General features: G+C 41.5%; 2 protein-coding genes across 2 annotated transcripts; both read left to right on the top strand.

Annotated features, from left to right (window-relative positions):
- The first annotated feature begins 6,955 nt into the window (after positions 1–6,955).
- LOC106642910 (uncharacterized) lies at positions 6,956–9,066 on the top strand. Its single transcript, XM_014357833.2, has 5 exons — positions 6,956–7,069; positions 7,602–7,783; positions 7,856–8,321; positions 8,415–8,633; positions 8,731–9,066. The coding sequence occupies exons 1-5, from the start codon at positions 6,956–6,958 to the stop codon at positions 9,064–9,066; spliced, it is 1,317 nt and encodes a 438-aa protein (XP_014213319.2).
- Positions 9,067–10,581: 1,515 nt separating this feature from the next.
- LOC106642940 (uncharacterized) lies at positions 10,582–12,276 on the top strand. The gene is made up of 2 exons (XM_014357874.2): positions 10,582–11,114; positions 11,443–12,276. The coding sequence occupies exons 1-2, from the start codon at positions 10,679–10,681 to the stop codon at positions 11,730–11,732; spliced, it is 726 nt and encodes a 241-aa protein (XP_014213360.2). The 5' UTR covers positions 10,582–10,678; the 3' UTR covers positions 11,733–12,276.
- Positions 12,277–13,369: the final 1,093 nt, after the last annotated feature.

Genomic DNA, 13,369 nt, shown 5'->3' with positions numbered 1-13,369 from the left:
CGCGCGTGCACAACGCAGTTGCTTGCCGATCTCAAAAACAGCCGTATACGCAGTTACACCTCTTTTGCGCCATATTCACGTACTGGCTTTTGCACCGCCGATTCCTCCTCGTTAGCGAAAGCGCGGAATTTGCTAACGAGGCGCTCCGGCATCCCTTAGCGATGTGTGCCCGCGTGTTGTTGGCTGAGGTGGATTTTTGGTTTACCAACAACCGGAATCGGTCGTCGAAGGAGGAAGGAAACGATCGGCTGCCCCTTCCCCGCCGCATTCCAAGCCAGCTCACTCAGCGCCGAGTGTTTTGTTGAAAAACACGACAAACAAACGAAAATGAAAATCCACAACGTGTGTCCCGAGATCCGGCGCGCAAACAAAGCATTTTCTCAGGAGGGGTACGATAAGCGTGCACACAAAGAGAGAGAGAGAGAGAGAAGGAGCAGGACTTTGCCGGGCAGCATGTAATATATAGGATCGGATACAACTCCGGTTAATGTATAATCTATCCGTGCTCGAGGCCGCGACCCCTCTCCTGCATACCTCGAGATAACCCGAGTGACTGTAGGTATATATACCTGGTATACGTCGTACCGGTGGGGCTTTGAAACTATTTGTGCGAGAGCAGCCCCCTGCGGTCAAGTCACGTCCCTCGTGCCGATACCGATATACGTATATTACAGGGCACAAGACAACAGTAGCATTCCACGAGTTTCTCCGACTCGCCACTTAACTGTGGTATATATCTCTGTATGCAGGTACACCACCCGTATACGCGTCACGATGGTGTATTTTCGCTACCAACGCGCGAATATGACCTTACACGATCCCCGGGGGGGGGGAGGGCTAAGGGTACTCGTATAGTTCATGACGAACCGAAAGCTTCGTGATAATTGGTTCGTATATAATGTAATACATGCACGCTGTATATGTAAATTGAGCCCCAAATATAACAATACAATAATGATCGGTTCGAAAATCGGCAAGGTCTCTGCGAATCTGAAAGTGATTTATCACTATATTTTTTTTTTTTTTTTTTTTTTTCTTCGTTCTCCGATGAGAAATAAGAGATAATATGTGTCACGGGAAGGGAGAAAAAAGAGAAAGTTTTATTGTTTTAGGAAACAGATGATTGATTTCGACAGCGACAACGGAAGGGTGTCGTTGACTCGAGGCTATGACTTTGTTTTCATTTTATTTTATTTTTTTATTTTTTTCCAAGATCCAATCGATCGGTATACACGTATATGTGACGTAATTGCGTAGATAGATTCGAAAAACCGAGAGGGGATCGACGAAAGCGCGGCACAGCGTATTTTATAATCGTTAAATCGGCCAGGAGTTTAATTCGAATAATCCGATTTGGCGAAGCTCGCCTGTACATGTGTATTGTAGGTATGCACACAAAATGGGCCATTGCATCGGATATATATAACGAGTTGGATTATACCATTATCATCGTGCCATTACGACGTTCATTTAGGGGGGGAACAACCTCGCGGGAATGAAAAATATACCATTGTAAATATATAATACGCTTTACGATTAAAGTCGGCGTTTAGAAACTGTACGCGGTCAAGCTCACCGCGCCTGGCGTTAAATGATAATCGGACCAATAATGCGCGCTCCACGCGTTAGTTGTAGGTATATACTGATGCACTTTGAAAATTACACAAAATCCTTTCACTCCGCTCTATTGCAACTCGCCTAATTGCCTTTCTCACTCTCTCTCTCTCTATCTCTCTATTTCTCCAAACGCGTCCTTTTGCACGAAATCATCGAGTGCCAATCAAGTCTCCTAAACCACAAATCTCACTGTAAGTATACCTACTTGTACTGCTTTCGCAAAATATTTCGTTTTAACACGTCGAAGTCAAAGGTTTAATGGATTACGTCCAAAACAAACAAACAAGCGCATGGGGCTTGGTATGAGAAAACCTTCCGTACAGTATAGGTCCGAACGAGCATACCTACATTGTATATGTATATATATGTAAGAACTTGTGCAATGCAAATCATGAGCACTTCAGCGCAAAAGGGAGCAACGGCCATTGGAGCGCGTACTTGGACTTGTTTCGCTCGAAAGAAGAAAAAAAAAAAAAAAAGGAAAATAGGAACATCAGCAGCGGCAGATCTATCACGTTGTTGTTCCGAAATTACGGGTTGACGTCGAAATTACTGTCATCGGGAAAAACGGATACAACCGTAGCAGGGAACGCTAGATTGAAAAAGAACAAAAAAAGAAGATGAGATAAGAAAAAAAAAAAAAAAAAAAAAAAAAAAAAAAACAGCTAGATGTCAAGGAAACTTTTCGCCAGTGCACTCTCGTAATGATAGGTATACCTGCTCTCCAGCAGCGCGCGGGTGCTATTTTTAGCCATCGAGAGATCGAAGGGGGGGACGCCAGAGGGGAGGTATCACATGCCATTACACGGAGACACCACCTTTAGGTACACATATACATACACGACCGAAAGTGCATCTGTATAGGCATAATTTTCTTTCCTCCTCTACTAGGCTCCCCTCGTGCACATACACATATACTCACTTATCCGGACAATCTGCGGAGCGCTTATACGCCGTGTCGGTTTCAATCGGCTCGTATAAAATGGTAAATAACTTTCACGGTGTGTAGGTATACCCACGCCATACTGGTACACATTGTTTCCCGCGGTGGCGAGCATAGGTACATGCATACGTGTATTGGCGACCTTGTCCACGTCGCATCATCATCGGTCGTTCGCAAAGGGACATTTTAACGATCCACCGGATAACGAACAATAAGCTTCGCACATCCCAGCAAAAACGATCTGCGAAAAGGACGAACGTTGGTTCGTTGATTTTTACGTAAGCACCGCGGCTCGGATAGTTGTACCCCGATAGCGGTTGACAAGTCCGACCGAAGGTGTATTATACAACACTCCGCGCACGAGTGCAGGTATATATGGGTGTGTATAATGGGTAATAACGGTGACACGTGAGGTAGCCAATTGTAACGTGAAATGTATAAAAAACACACAGCGTGAGAACCGCTCGAATTATCTTAGTTGGACGAAGCAATTAAACTTCCACCCGGAAAGAAAGTCCATCTCTATAACGTTGTACCCGCTATCTTCACGGCTGAGCCCCAACACACACACACACGCAGCGGGCCATTGTTCAAAAGTACAAAGAATCGATTGGGAGTAGAAAAAAAAAATACATGTATACACCACCCATTACTCTTCTTCTCGTTAACTCCATGTGGGTACGTTTAGGGTCGTGAAATGACGTATTGAATTTCGTAATGCATGTAACTCCTATCAATTTAACGTGCTCCCAATCGCTATTACATATACGTACAGCAGATACCTATGGGTACAATCAATGACGATGGCAATATTTATAAAGGGAAGAATAATGCAAACAAGTGCAAATTTATCGACACGCGTTGTCAAGAGTAAACGAGTATATCAGGTATTGTGCATTGTAACGCATACGGTGAGAGGAAATATTTGTCACGACGGGGTATACGTGTATACAAGATATACACACACGAATATGTTACTAGAGTCAAAAACCTCTCTTGCAATAGAGACAGACGGACACTCCAATGCACACTTTACAATTCCAGCCCAGCCCATGCAAGTGTATACCAATATGTATATGTATTATTATAATGTGAGTGTCACCGTCTGGTATGCGACGCGTAACACAATGCCACCAACCTTATATTATGCTCTTTTGTTGCACACGACAATATACTATACCTACTTGCTCTCACGGCTAACAAAAAAAAATATATATATATATTTTCACGTACACGCACACACTTGGGACGTGTGTATCATATACAATGCCTACGTGCACGCGTGCCCATTTCATTTTTTTTTTTTTTTTTTTTTTTGTTCTAACGGAACTCGAACTCCGCCCGAAGGCGATGACTTATTTTATACATCGGCGTCTATAATAATCCAATGGGAGCCAATGGTAAATTACCTGCACTCGGGCGCAGTTACGATCTGAATCCAGAGGTGCAGCCTTGATCCAACTATCGAATCGCCACGTAGGATTATTAGAAAAATACACATCGAGTCAAGACGGGTGTCCAACGTTTTTTTTTTTTTTTTTGTTTTTTTTTTTAAATGTTACAGGTGAGCTCGTCCAATCCGTGTAATAAACGTATCAAGTTTGACGCCGAGAGCTAACTGATGGACCAGAGGTTGGGAAACGTGTACGGTAACCACACTCCAGCGATCGATACGATGTAATATTGCAAGCTTTTGCGACCCGAGCTTTCCTACGTAGGTTGTAAGAAATTCTTTTCTTTTTTTTTCCCCTTTTTTAAATACAAAATAAACAACAGACCTCATCGCTGGAGCAACCGTGACACATAAAACTATTTGCCGTACCGTGGGTTCAAGCAATTTTCGATAAACCCGCTTACGGGGCACGAGAGTGAATGTAGATGTAATTAAAGGCTGTAGGGACGATTTTTACGGATCGCGAATTCCAATCGCGATTGATTAGGAGCAGCCATATATTCCGTTCAAGATTGATTGGGTTGGAAAGTTTTAGCGCGGCAAATTAACAATCATCAAGACGCGTGGCCTGCCTCATGGGATTCCAATGCGACATTTTTCAAAATACCATAGTAAACCTATTTTTTTTTTTTTTACATCGCAAATCATGTACCAAATGAGGTACAAAATATATACGCAATTAAAGAAATTGTTGTGGGGATGTTGGGAAGAAAAAAAGCTTACAATTAGCGTCCTGATGTAAAAAAACGAGGCGTCGCTAATTAGATGAACGCCGAGGATGCACGAATACGTTACGTTTTGATACCCAAAAGCTGCACCTGCAGGTAGTGCGTGTATATGTACGTACACCCACAAGATCTCAAGAATTTACCAAACGAGTGCACCTTGTGTGTGTATATATGTACCCGCATAATCGAAAACCCGTCCTCTATCTCTTACATCCGCACTTTCGGTGAAAGTTTGCGCAACAGATGTGTACACTTGCGTATACACATTGTAGATCGACCGGCCGGTCCGTGAACCTTTAAGTCTCCCGACGCTTTACGCCGCGTTATTTCGCCCTCCGTGTGTTGCGCAACGTACACATCGACAGCTGATGCTTGTCCTTTGGTATTTCGTTTCGCCTTCCACTCCGTGCGACAATAATTTTCAGTGATGTTATATGAATTGGCTAGGTGCACGAGTATAATATACAATCGCAGTGCATCGAAAATCGGTAAAAAAGGGGGACCTCGAGTCGAAAACCGGCATGGTTGCGTCACGTCGAAGCATACACTCTGTCGGGTACCCAAAGGGAAAAGGGAAAGAAAATTTCGTCACCTCCCAAGGATACAGAGAGAAAGAGAGATCGCGCTCCCAATAAGCACCTTCGGGGAGGTCGCACGCGGGTTTACCCGCCCCTCCTATAACAGTAATGAACCCACGTCGTATTATGCCGATGTATTTTTACTCGATTTGATTTTCTTTTGTGTTGCCGACGACGGTGACTGATGATTGTCATGCGTGTCGCACCGGCTAAAGTGCCGGAGGAAGGGCGAGGCTGCGTTTTGCGATTCGAATGGCAAATTACAGGTGAGAGACGACAGGAGTGAATAAGTGTTGACGCGGCTTTTTTCCCAGCCGATGCGATTTTCATTGGTCAACATGGTGCATTTCACCCAAAGACGTGATTTTCTAATTACATCACGATATGGTACAAAGTGATCGCCTATTGATAAGTCAACCGATACCTTTATTTTATTTCTTTTTTTTTTTTAATCTCTATTTTCTTGACGTAGCAAAAGTACAAGGGGTAGAGTTGCGTGTAGGCATCTGATACATAAATATATTCACCACGCGAGGAGAAACGCTCGTTATCGCAGGAAATAAAAAAAAAAAAAAAAAAAAAAACAACGTGCCTCCGGCGATCGTTATCAGTGATGGAAAAACGTTACAATCGGCCGGTGATTATCTTTTCTAATCGACGATGCAAAAAGTAAATGTAATCCTCCCTGAAGACTGTAGGATTTAGGATAAATGAATGAGAAAATGCCAGTGGGCAGTAGCAAATCACACCGGCTGCCGTTGGTGCATAAATAAACGTTCCTACGACTTCCGATCGGTAATAAATTGGTCAATTTGCTCTTTCGCTGGTTAACAACGTTTGTTGTACAAGATTTCGCGAAAATTTTCATGAACGGCCACCAGCATCCTTTCGAGCTGTTTCATAAATTCATGTTAGCGATCGTTAACGATCCTTGGCGCGTTTGAGGAAAAAAAAAAGCAAAAACCCCGATCATACCCATCGGATTCAATAAAACTTGAACAACTCGATTTTCAACGTATCAAAACGCACACGTGTAGGATCAACGTAGAAGAAGAAAAAAGAAAAAAAGAAGGCAGAGCAGAAAAGCGTGTCGGATCAAAATGGAGGAATGAGATCAGTCGGGCTTGAGGCGCCGGTCGACGGGTGAAATCAAACATTAGCATCGGATATATATCTGCCCACCGGACCTTGAACTCTCATCGGCGCGCAGGTGCATGCATGCGTGCACGAGCAAGTGTACTTTTCACCGACTGCACGTTTGGCAGAAAGCCGCCGCGCGAGAAAAAAAAAAGCCGAGGCAAACTATACACCGCTGTTTATTTATTTTTATTTTTTTTCACGCGCTCGTATCGAATGAGTAAATTGTATATGAGAAGAGAGTGAAATTTTTCCTCGGCGAGTGCAGATTGGGCACTTGCTGCTGAGAAGAGAAACGAGAGCGCGCGAGTCGAGGTGATGGGAACCTGTTTCGAGGGGGCCAGGCATACCTACTCATTATACAATAGTATATTTATGTAACGACAATGTAAGGACGAGGCGTGGACTCGTTCATCAAAGTGAAGGAATACGCTCGTTTACCCGAACGTCATATTTTGCACGAAAAAAAAAAAAAATTGTCTTACTCATTGTTAGGATCATGATTGAACAAACCGAAAACGATATGTGTACGGTAGACTATGTGTATCACGGTGTGGCGGGCAAAAATGACGAAAAACACTTTAGATCTAGAGGAAAAAGCCAGCTCTTCACCGTACGCACGCGCTCTTGTTGTTCGAACTCGCTTTTACCCAGCGTTTTATTCGTTAGCCCGATGCTTTGGTCGGGTATACTCGAGGGCTTTCTCTCGCGTCTCGTGAATACATATGAATTAGCGAAACGATCCAAACATCAAAAGAAAACAAGATCATGCACGCGCGATTGCTCGTGAATCTGAAAAGCCTCTCTCTCTCTCTCTCTAGCGACGAGCTATGCATACACATTATTGGCGGCACCCGATAAATCGGCGAGTAACTTCATGCGTTGCGTGTACGTGCTGTGCGTAAACGAGAGTGTTTTTACCTGCATTATCACGGCGTACGCAGGGTTAACGACTCTCGCGCTGCTTTCGATTCGAAAGGATTTTCATTTCTTTTCTCCCACCACCCCTCCATTTTTCTGTCAGCTTTTTTTTGCTTTTTCTTACCTATATGCAGTCTACCCACAAGGAATCATAAACGCAGCCTTACGTAGGGTAAGTGTTGATCGTTATGATACCTAGACAACTTTTTGGTGTATCGTTGCAGCTGCTGATCGGCAGCGTGTGTTGCGCTCTGGCCCAGTACGGCGATGAGCCGGGGACTCCGGTGCCGAAGAAGCCACTGCAGATACCGGGTGCCAGGAGGATCAAGGGCCCGAGATTGACCGGGCCCACGGCTCAGACCTCGATCGGCGCCAGTCCGAGATTCCGGCGACCGGTACCCGTGATGTAAGCCCACTCTCCTTGTACCTGCGACGAATTAATTCATTGATAACAAAAAAACAAAAAAACAAAAAACAGCAAACCAAGAGCCCCGGCCTCGGAGCCGATACCCGAGATCCCGGTGTTTACCTCGGGCATCAGGGGCTCGCGGCCCTCGTCTCTCGTCAACCTCGAGCAGAACGACGAGCCGCAGGGCCTGCCGATCCAGGCGATCCAGCAGCCTCACATAGTCCACGCCCAGTCCGTTCCCCAGCAGGGTCTCACCGAGATCAAGCCCGTGAGCGAGGTCCACGAAAAGGACGAGGACGTCGTCCAGGTGATCGCCAATCTCGGGGCTGTCTCGAACTACGGGGCCCAGGGTAACCTCCTCACGGCGACGACTGCCTCGCCAGCCCCCATCTTGCCAACCGCCAGTGCCTATCTGCAGGAACAACAGCAGCACCAGCAACACCAGCAGCAGTTTCAGATCGGCCATTACAGGGCTCTGCAGCCACAACAGCACCAGATCTCCAGGTCGTCGGCCAACGTAGTGCTCGAGCAGCCGGTCGGTACTTTTATCGTATTCTTTTCGTCATAATAATGGCCTTGACTGTTGGTACGGTTGTGTGAAAGTTTTGTGCTCTGTCGTTTCATCCAGAAGCAGATAAACCATCAGGTGATCACGCCCGTTCAGTACAGTAGGCCACAAAAGCCGGTGAGGCTGTCTAAACCGCAGCAGCAGCAGCTCGTCGAGCGCAACGAGTACGACCTGAACGAGGCTCGCCCGGTCGTCAAGCAGAGAGCACAGGTGGCGCCCAAGAAGTCGAAGCCACAGGCCGATTACTACGAGGGCAGGACCAAGAAACCCGTAGCCCAGGTTGGTGGCATTACTTATATATATATACATTGTACCTGAGAAATGAGAAAAAAAAAGCGGAGCTATCGAGTGACGTACATTGAAAACATATTCACAGGTGATCAGACGTTATCGCGAAGAGATGGCCGACGGCTCGATACTCTGGGGTTTCGAGAACGACGACGGCTCGTTCAAAGAGGAGATGATCGGCATCGACTGCATAACCCGCGGCAAGTACGGCTACGTCGATCCCGACGGTCTCAAGCGCGAGTATACTTACGAGACGGGCATCAAGTGCGACGAGGAGGCGCAGCAGCAACAGGACCAGGATATTCTCAACACGTTCGTCGACTATCAGGAGAACAAGCTCGTGCTGCCCAACGGCAAGACCATCGATCTGAGCAGTATGGGTAAGAAGCAGGCCAGACGACCCCAGCCCTTGTACAGGAATTGATGACGTGTAGTATGCTCATTACTCCTGAAAAGTGCTTAACAAGTACAATATGACGACTGGGACGACGATGAAGAATACATATATATATATAAAATTATAATATGGAGTTGACGAGCAGCAGACTTTGATGATTATAAATATTAATTATATTATTTTCATGGTCATGCTGCAGCACAAAAGCAAGGTGTTTGCGATATGTCCATGGGATATGAGTATATTATATCCTTGATCATTTGTTGAAACGAAAATCGAGAAAAACTGTGTGAAAAACAGGGTCATCTGCAATCAAAAGTGTACATGGTAAAATAATTAATTTTAAACATAAATTAATGGATTTCGTTTCTGTTCACAAATGTTTTACTTCACAATCAAAACAAATCCATCAAGGTCTAGCGAATATTCATTTAGTTGAGATTATTATTAAGTAGACTATAGTGTTAAACTCGTTATGATGACTAAAATAAATGTGAAGTAAGTTTAAACAACTACGTAAATAAGATGTAGCTTTATAAGCATTTTAATATTTTAATCGTACATCTAGCATATTTTAAATATAAAAGCACTTTCGTTTATTTAAACAATACTTAAATATGATACCCATATGGTATGGACGCAAAATGCGACTTAAATTTTTTAGTAGTAATAAATAGATGCGTGTGCGTTTCGAAAAACTTGGATGTACTTTTTTATTTGCAACGATTTCGAGATCGATCATTCATTTGTTTGTATCGTATATTCGTATAAAAAATGAAGTAATTAAAAAAAATATGTATTTAAACCTTCATTGTCCTTCTCTTCCCTATCAATCATGTATTTTTTAAACAATTTAGATCACGATTCAAAAAGTAAGTACTTGCAGGGAAAAACACTACAACCCGCGGCAAACGCCAGAGATTTTCAATTTTCATTTTCTGGTAAATAGTGTGTCAGCGCCATCTAGCGTTTTGGATTTCACGAGCTGACGCAAACTATTTTCTAGGGGAACCGTCTTGAAAAAAACCCTAGATTCTAGGGGTTTCCACCAGAAGTAAATCACTAGATCCCATCACTATAGCGCTCCCTAACGGAGAATTTCCTAGTGTGAATTTTTTAGTTTGAATTTCGCCTCGCAAGATGGCGCTGACTTGAAAGAAAAAGCGCGCAAATGCAAATACTACCAATGATGTAACCATTATCTACAATGATAAATAAACAACCACATAAGTAAAGAAACGTGCTAAAGTTTATACGCTATCGCCTATCGCTGATGTACGTGTATAAGGTATGTACTCATGCCAGTAGACAATACTTACTTCTGTAAGTAATTTTGGACCTTGGAATAACCATATACATACTTCTACCAAGATCGAACCGATTTAATCCAACAACTAAACGCTGTATAAATACTTATTGTTGTTATAAATTTGTCGATTTGATTTTGCAACGTTGGACGTTGTTCGACTTCAAAAATATATACGTATGTATATATATGACATTTGCTCTCCCGCATTTTCCTGGACGCCTGCGGAGCCCGGAGAGACGTCTGCTTGTTTACGTCCAGCGAGAGTGCGAGCGGGAGTAGCGACAAGTAACCTCATTCACGTGTACTTTTGTTATACTCAATCATTCCATAATGTCTAACAATCTTCAAAACAAGAAACGATATTATTGGAGGGGAAGACTAGTTACAGAAAAAGTTTACAAAAATAGATTGCGTCTATCTGAGCTCGCAAAAATCATGAATAAAAATAACGGGTGCAAGGAAAAGTGTAACCTAACAAACGAAGACGACAATCAACAAAAAGATATATTACTAGAGGGACGTCGTATCGTTCATTTAGAAACACTCGCTGAACAATTAACTTGTCAAGAATGTGGTGCAATACTTTCATTGATTGATACCGAGGCCGAAGAACGTATTGGGTTAGCATCTTTGCTCACCATCAAGTGTCGACAGTGTCAGAAAAGTGCGATAGTATCTACAGACATGAAACACGAAACTGCAATCGGTCAAACGACAAAAAGGACACGGCCGCCTCTCAACAAAATTAAAACCAGATCATCAACAGGTATCTTGTATACATATCTATACACTAAAATTAATAAAAACATTATTGTTGAAACTTGGTACCTGGAAACACTTTCCGGCCAAAATAGTCTATCAAAAATTTCATAGGTATACAATATTTTGTTATTGAAACGGTAGTTCATGAACTACAGTGTCAAATATTTTTAATGAAGTTTAGTTAATTTTGTAAAACAGCTTTTTAATAATAGAATACTTATTAAAATATTGTAAAATTTTTTTCTATTGGCTCATTACATTTTTCTATAATTTTACATAGTCAGTTCTGTAAAGTTTGTCATTGATTTTTTATATTTATTTAATTATTTTAGGGATAAAAAAGAAAAAAAATGAAGAAACAAATTGTCAAGAAACAGTCACATGTCCAAATACTAAACTAAAAGCACCAGAGAGTAATGATGAACCAGAAACACCAAACAAAGAGAATGTCGAGGAAAAATTAAGCGATAGTTCTGAAACTGCAAATATATATACGCATTATTTTGAAGAAAAATACTTTGAAAATCATTACGTAATCAACGTTGGAGATTTTTCACCTGGTTGCTCAAGTGAGTCAGGTGATGATCTAAACAATTCAGCACAAGATCCTCTTGCGTTGTGAAACAAGTGTTTTTTAAATATTATACTGCCCTTTTGTGAACAGTTGTGTGAATAATTTTATGAGTTGACAGTAGAAGGAACTTGACTGAAGTAAAATGTTTCTTTAATATCATTGACACACATGGACTGTAACTAAACCATTTGAGTAACTACAATTGGAATTGTTAAGCAACATTAATTGTAATCAACTTTATAATTATTTAAGTTATTAAAATATGTATACTTACATTAACATATGATTACATTTGATAGTGTTGAATAGTATATCAGTTAATTTTTGTATAAAGTGTAGCATACAATTAATGCTAATCCTTGCAGTATGGTGCACAATTACTATTACCACTAAGACGTAAAATTATTGAAATCCATTAAACTGTAATGAGTTATAAACCAACATAACTTATGTTTTAACTGCATGAATTGTACAAGTTAGAAAAGTAAGTGTAGTTAAAAAGTATGTACAAAAATAAACTATTAAAATTATTTTGGTGAATAATGACAAAAAAGTTGTGTAAAATATTGTATTTTTGAAAATAAAGTTAATAATAGGAATTGTAAGTAATGCCATATGGTCGATTTTATTAAACCATATGAATATCTCTATTTTTAGAGCTCGACTTTTGAGTAAAAAATACATTGTACACTTGCCGCATACAGCACAAACTACGTCAACTTTTTATTATCTATCTGTAAAATTAGTTGCGGCTGGTTTATAACTAATAATGTGACTTTGCTGTGAACAGCAATAGTTATTTGGATCAGCGCCATCTAGCGGTCTTAATTTTTTGGCCAAAAGTGGCTCCTAAAATTCTCAATCAGAGCATTCAGGATTAGAGCCATTTAGTCAATTATAAACCAGCCGCAACTCATGATAAAGCTATAAAATGAAAAAATAACAATACGTGTGTTTTTGGCGGCAAGTTAACAATCTATTTTTTACCAAAAAATCGACCTGCTATGTGTTTGTACTTTTAAAGATAAATTTTCAAGCATAAGATAGATTGTTAACTTGCCGCCAAAAACACACGTATCGTTATTTTTTTATTTTATAGCTTCATCATGAGTTGCGGCTGGTTTATAATTGACTAAATGGCTCTAATCCTGAATGCTCTGATTGAGAATTTTAGGAGCCACTTTTGGCCAAAAAATAAAGACCGCTAGATGGCGCTGATCCAAATAACTATTGCTGTTCACAGCAAAGTCACTTTATTAGTTATAAACCAGCCGCAACTAATCTTACAGATAGATAATAAAAAGTTGACGTAGTTTGTGCTGTATGCGGCAAGTTTACAATATATTTTTTACTTAAAAGTCGAGCTCTAAAAATAGAGATATTCATATGGTTTAAAAAAATCGACCAAATGGCATTACTTAGTAGTAATTTCTTTAATTACTACACATAACTTCACGTACATCTTACACCGTGCTCTCTTTACCAGAATGATAAAATCAGAGGCTGTAAAGTTACGTAGGTCGTGGTGGTAACGCCGCTTGGGGTGTTTTCCGCAATCGTCGTCACCAGCGTAATTTAAATTTGCGCTCTACGTTACCGTCGGGTCAGTAAGTTAACTATCGCAGAGATCGAGGGATGATCGGTAATCGGTATGCTGCAGACAACTTCATTGACACGTGATGGTT

This window comes from Copidosoma floridanum, unplaced genomic scaffold (assembly GCF_036245765.1).
Source record: "Copidosoma floridanum isolate Cflo_tuat_1 unplaced genomic scaffold, Cflo_Japanese_pri ptg000001l, whole genome shotgun sequence".
NCBI classification, from domain to species: Eukaryota; Metazoa; Arthropoda; class Insecta; order Hymenoptera; family Encyrtidae; genus Copidosoma; species Copidosoma floridanum.
The sequence above is the reverse complement of the archived record's forward strand: the minus strand, read 5'-3'. Positions and strand labels throughout refer to the sequence as shown.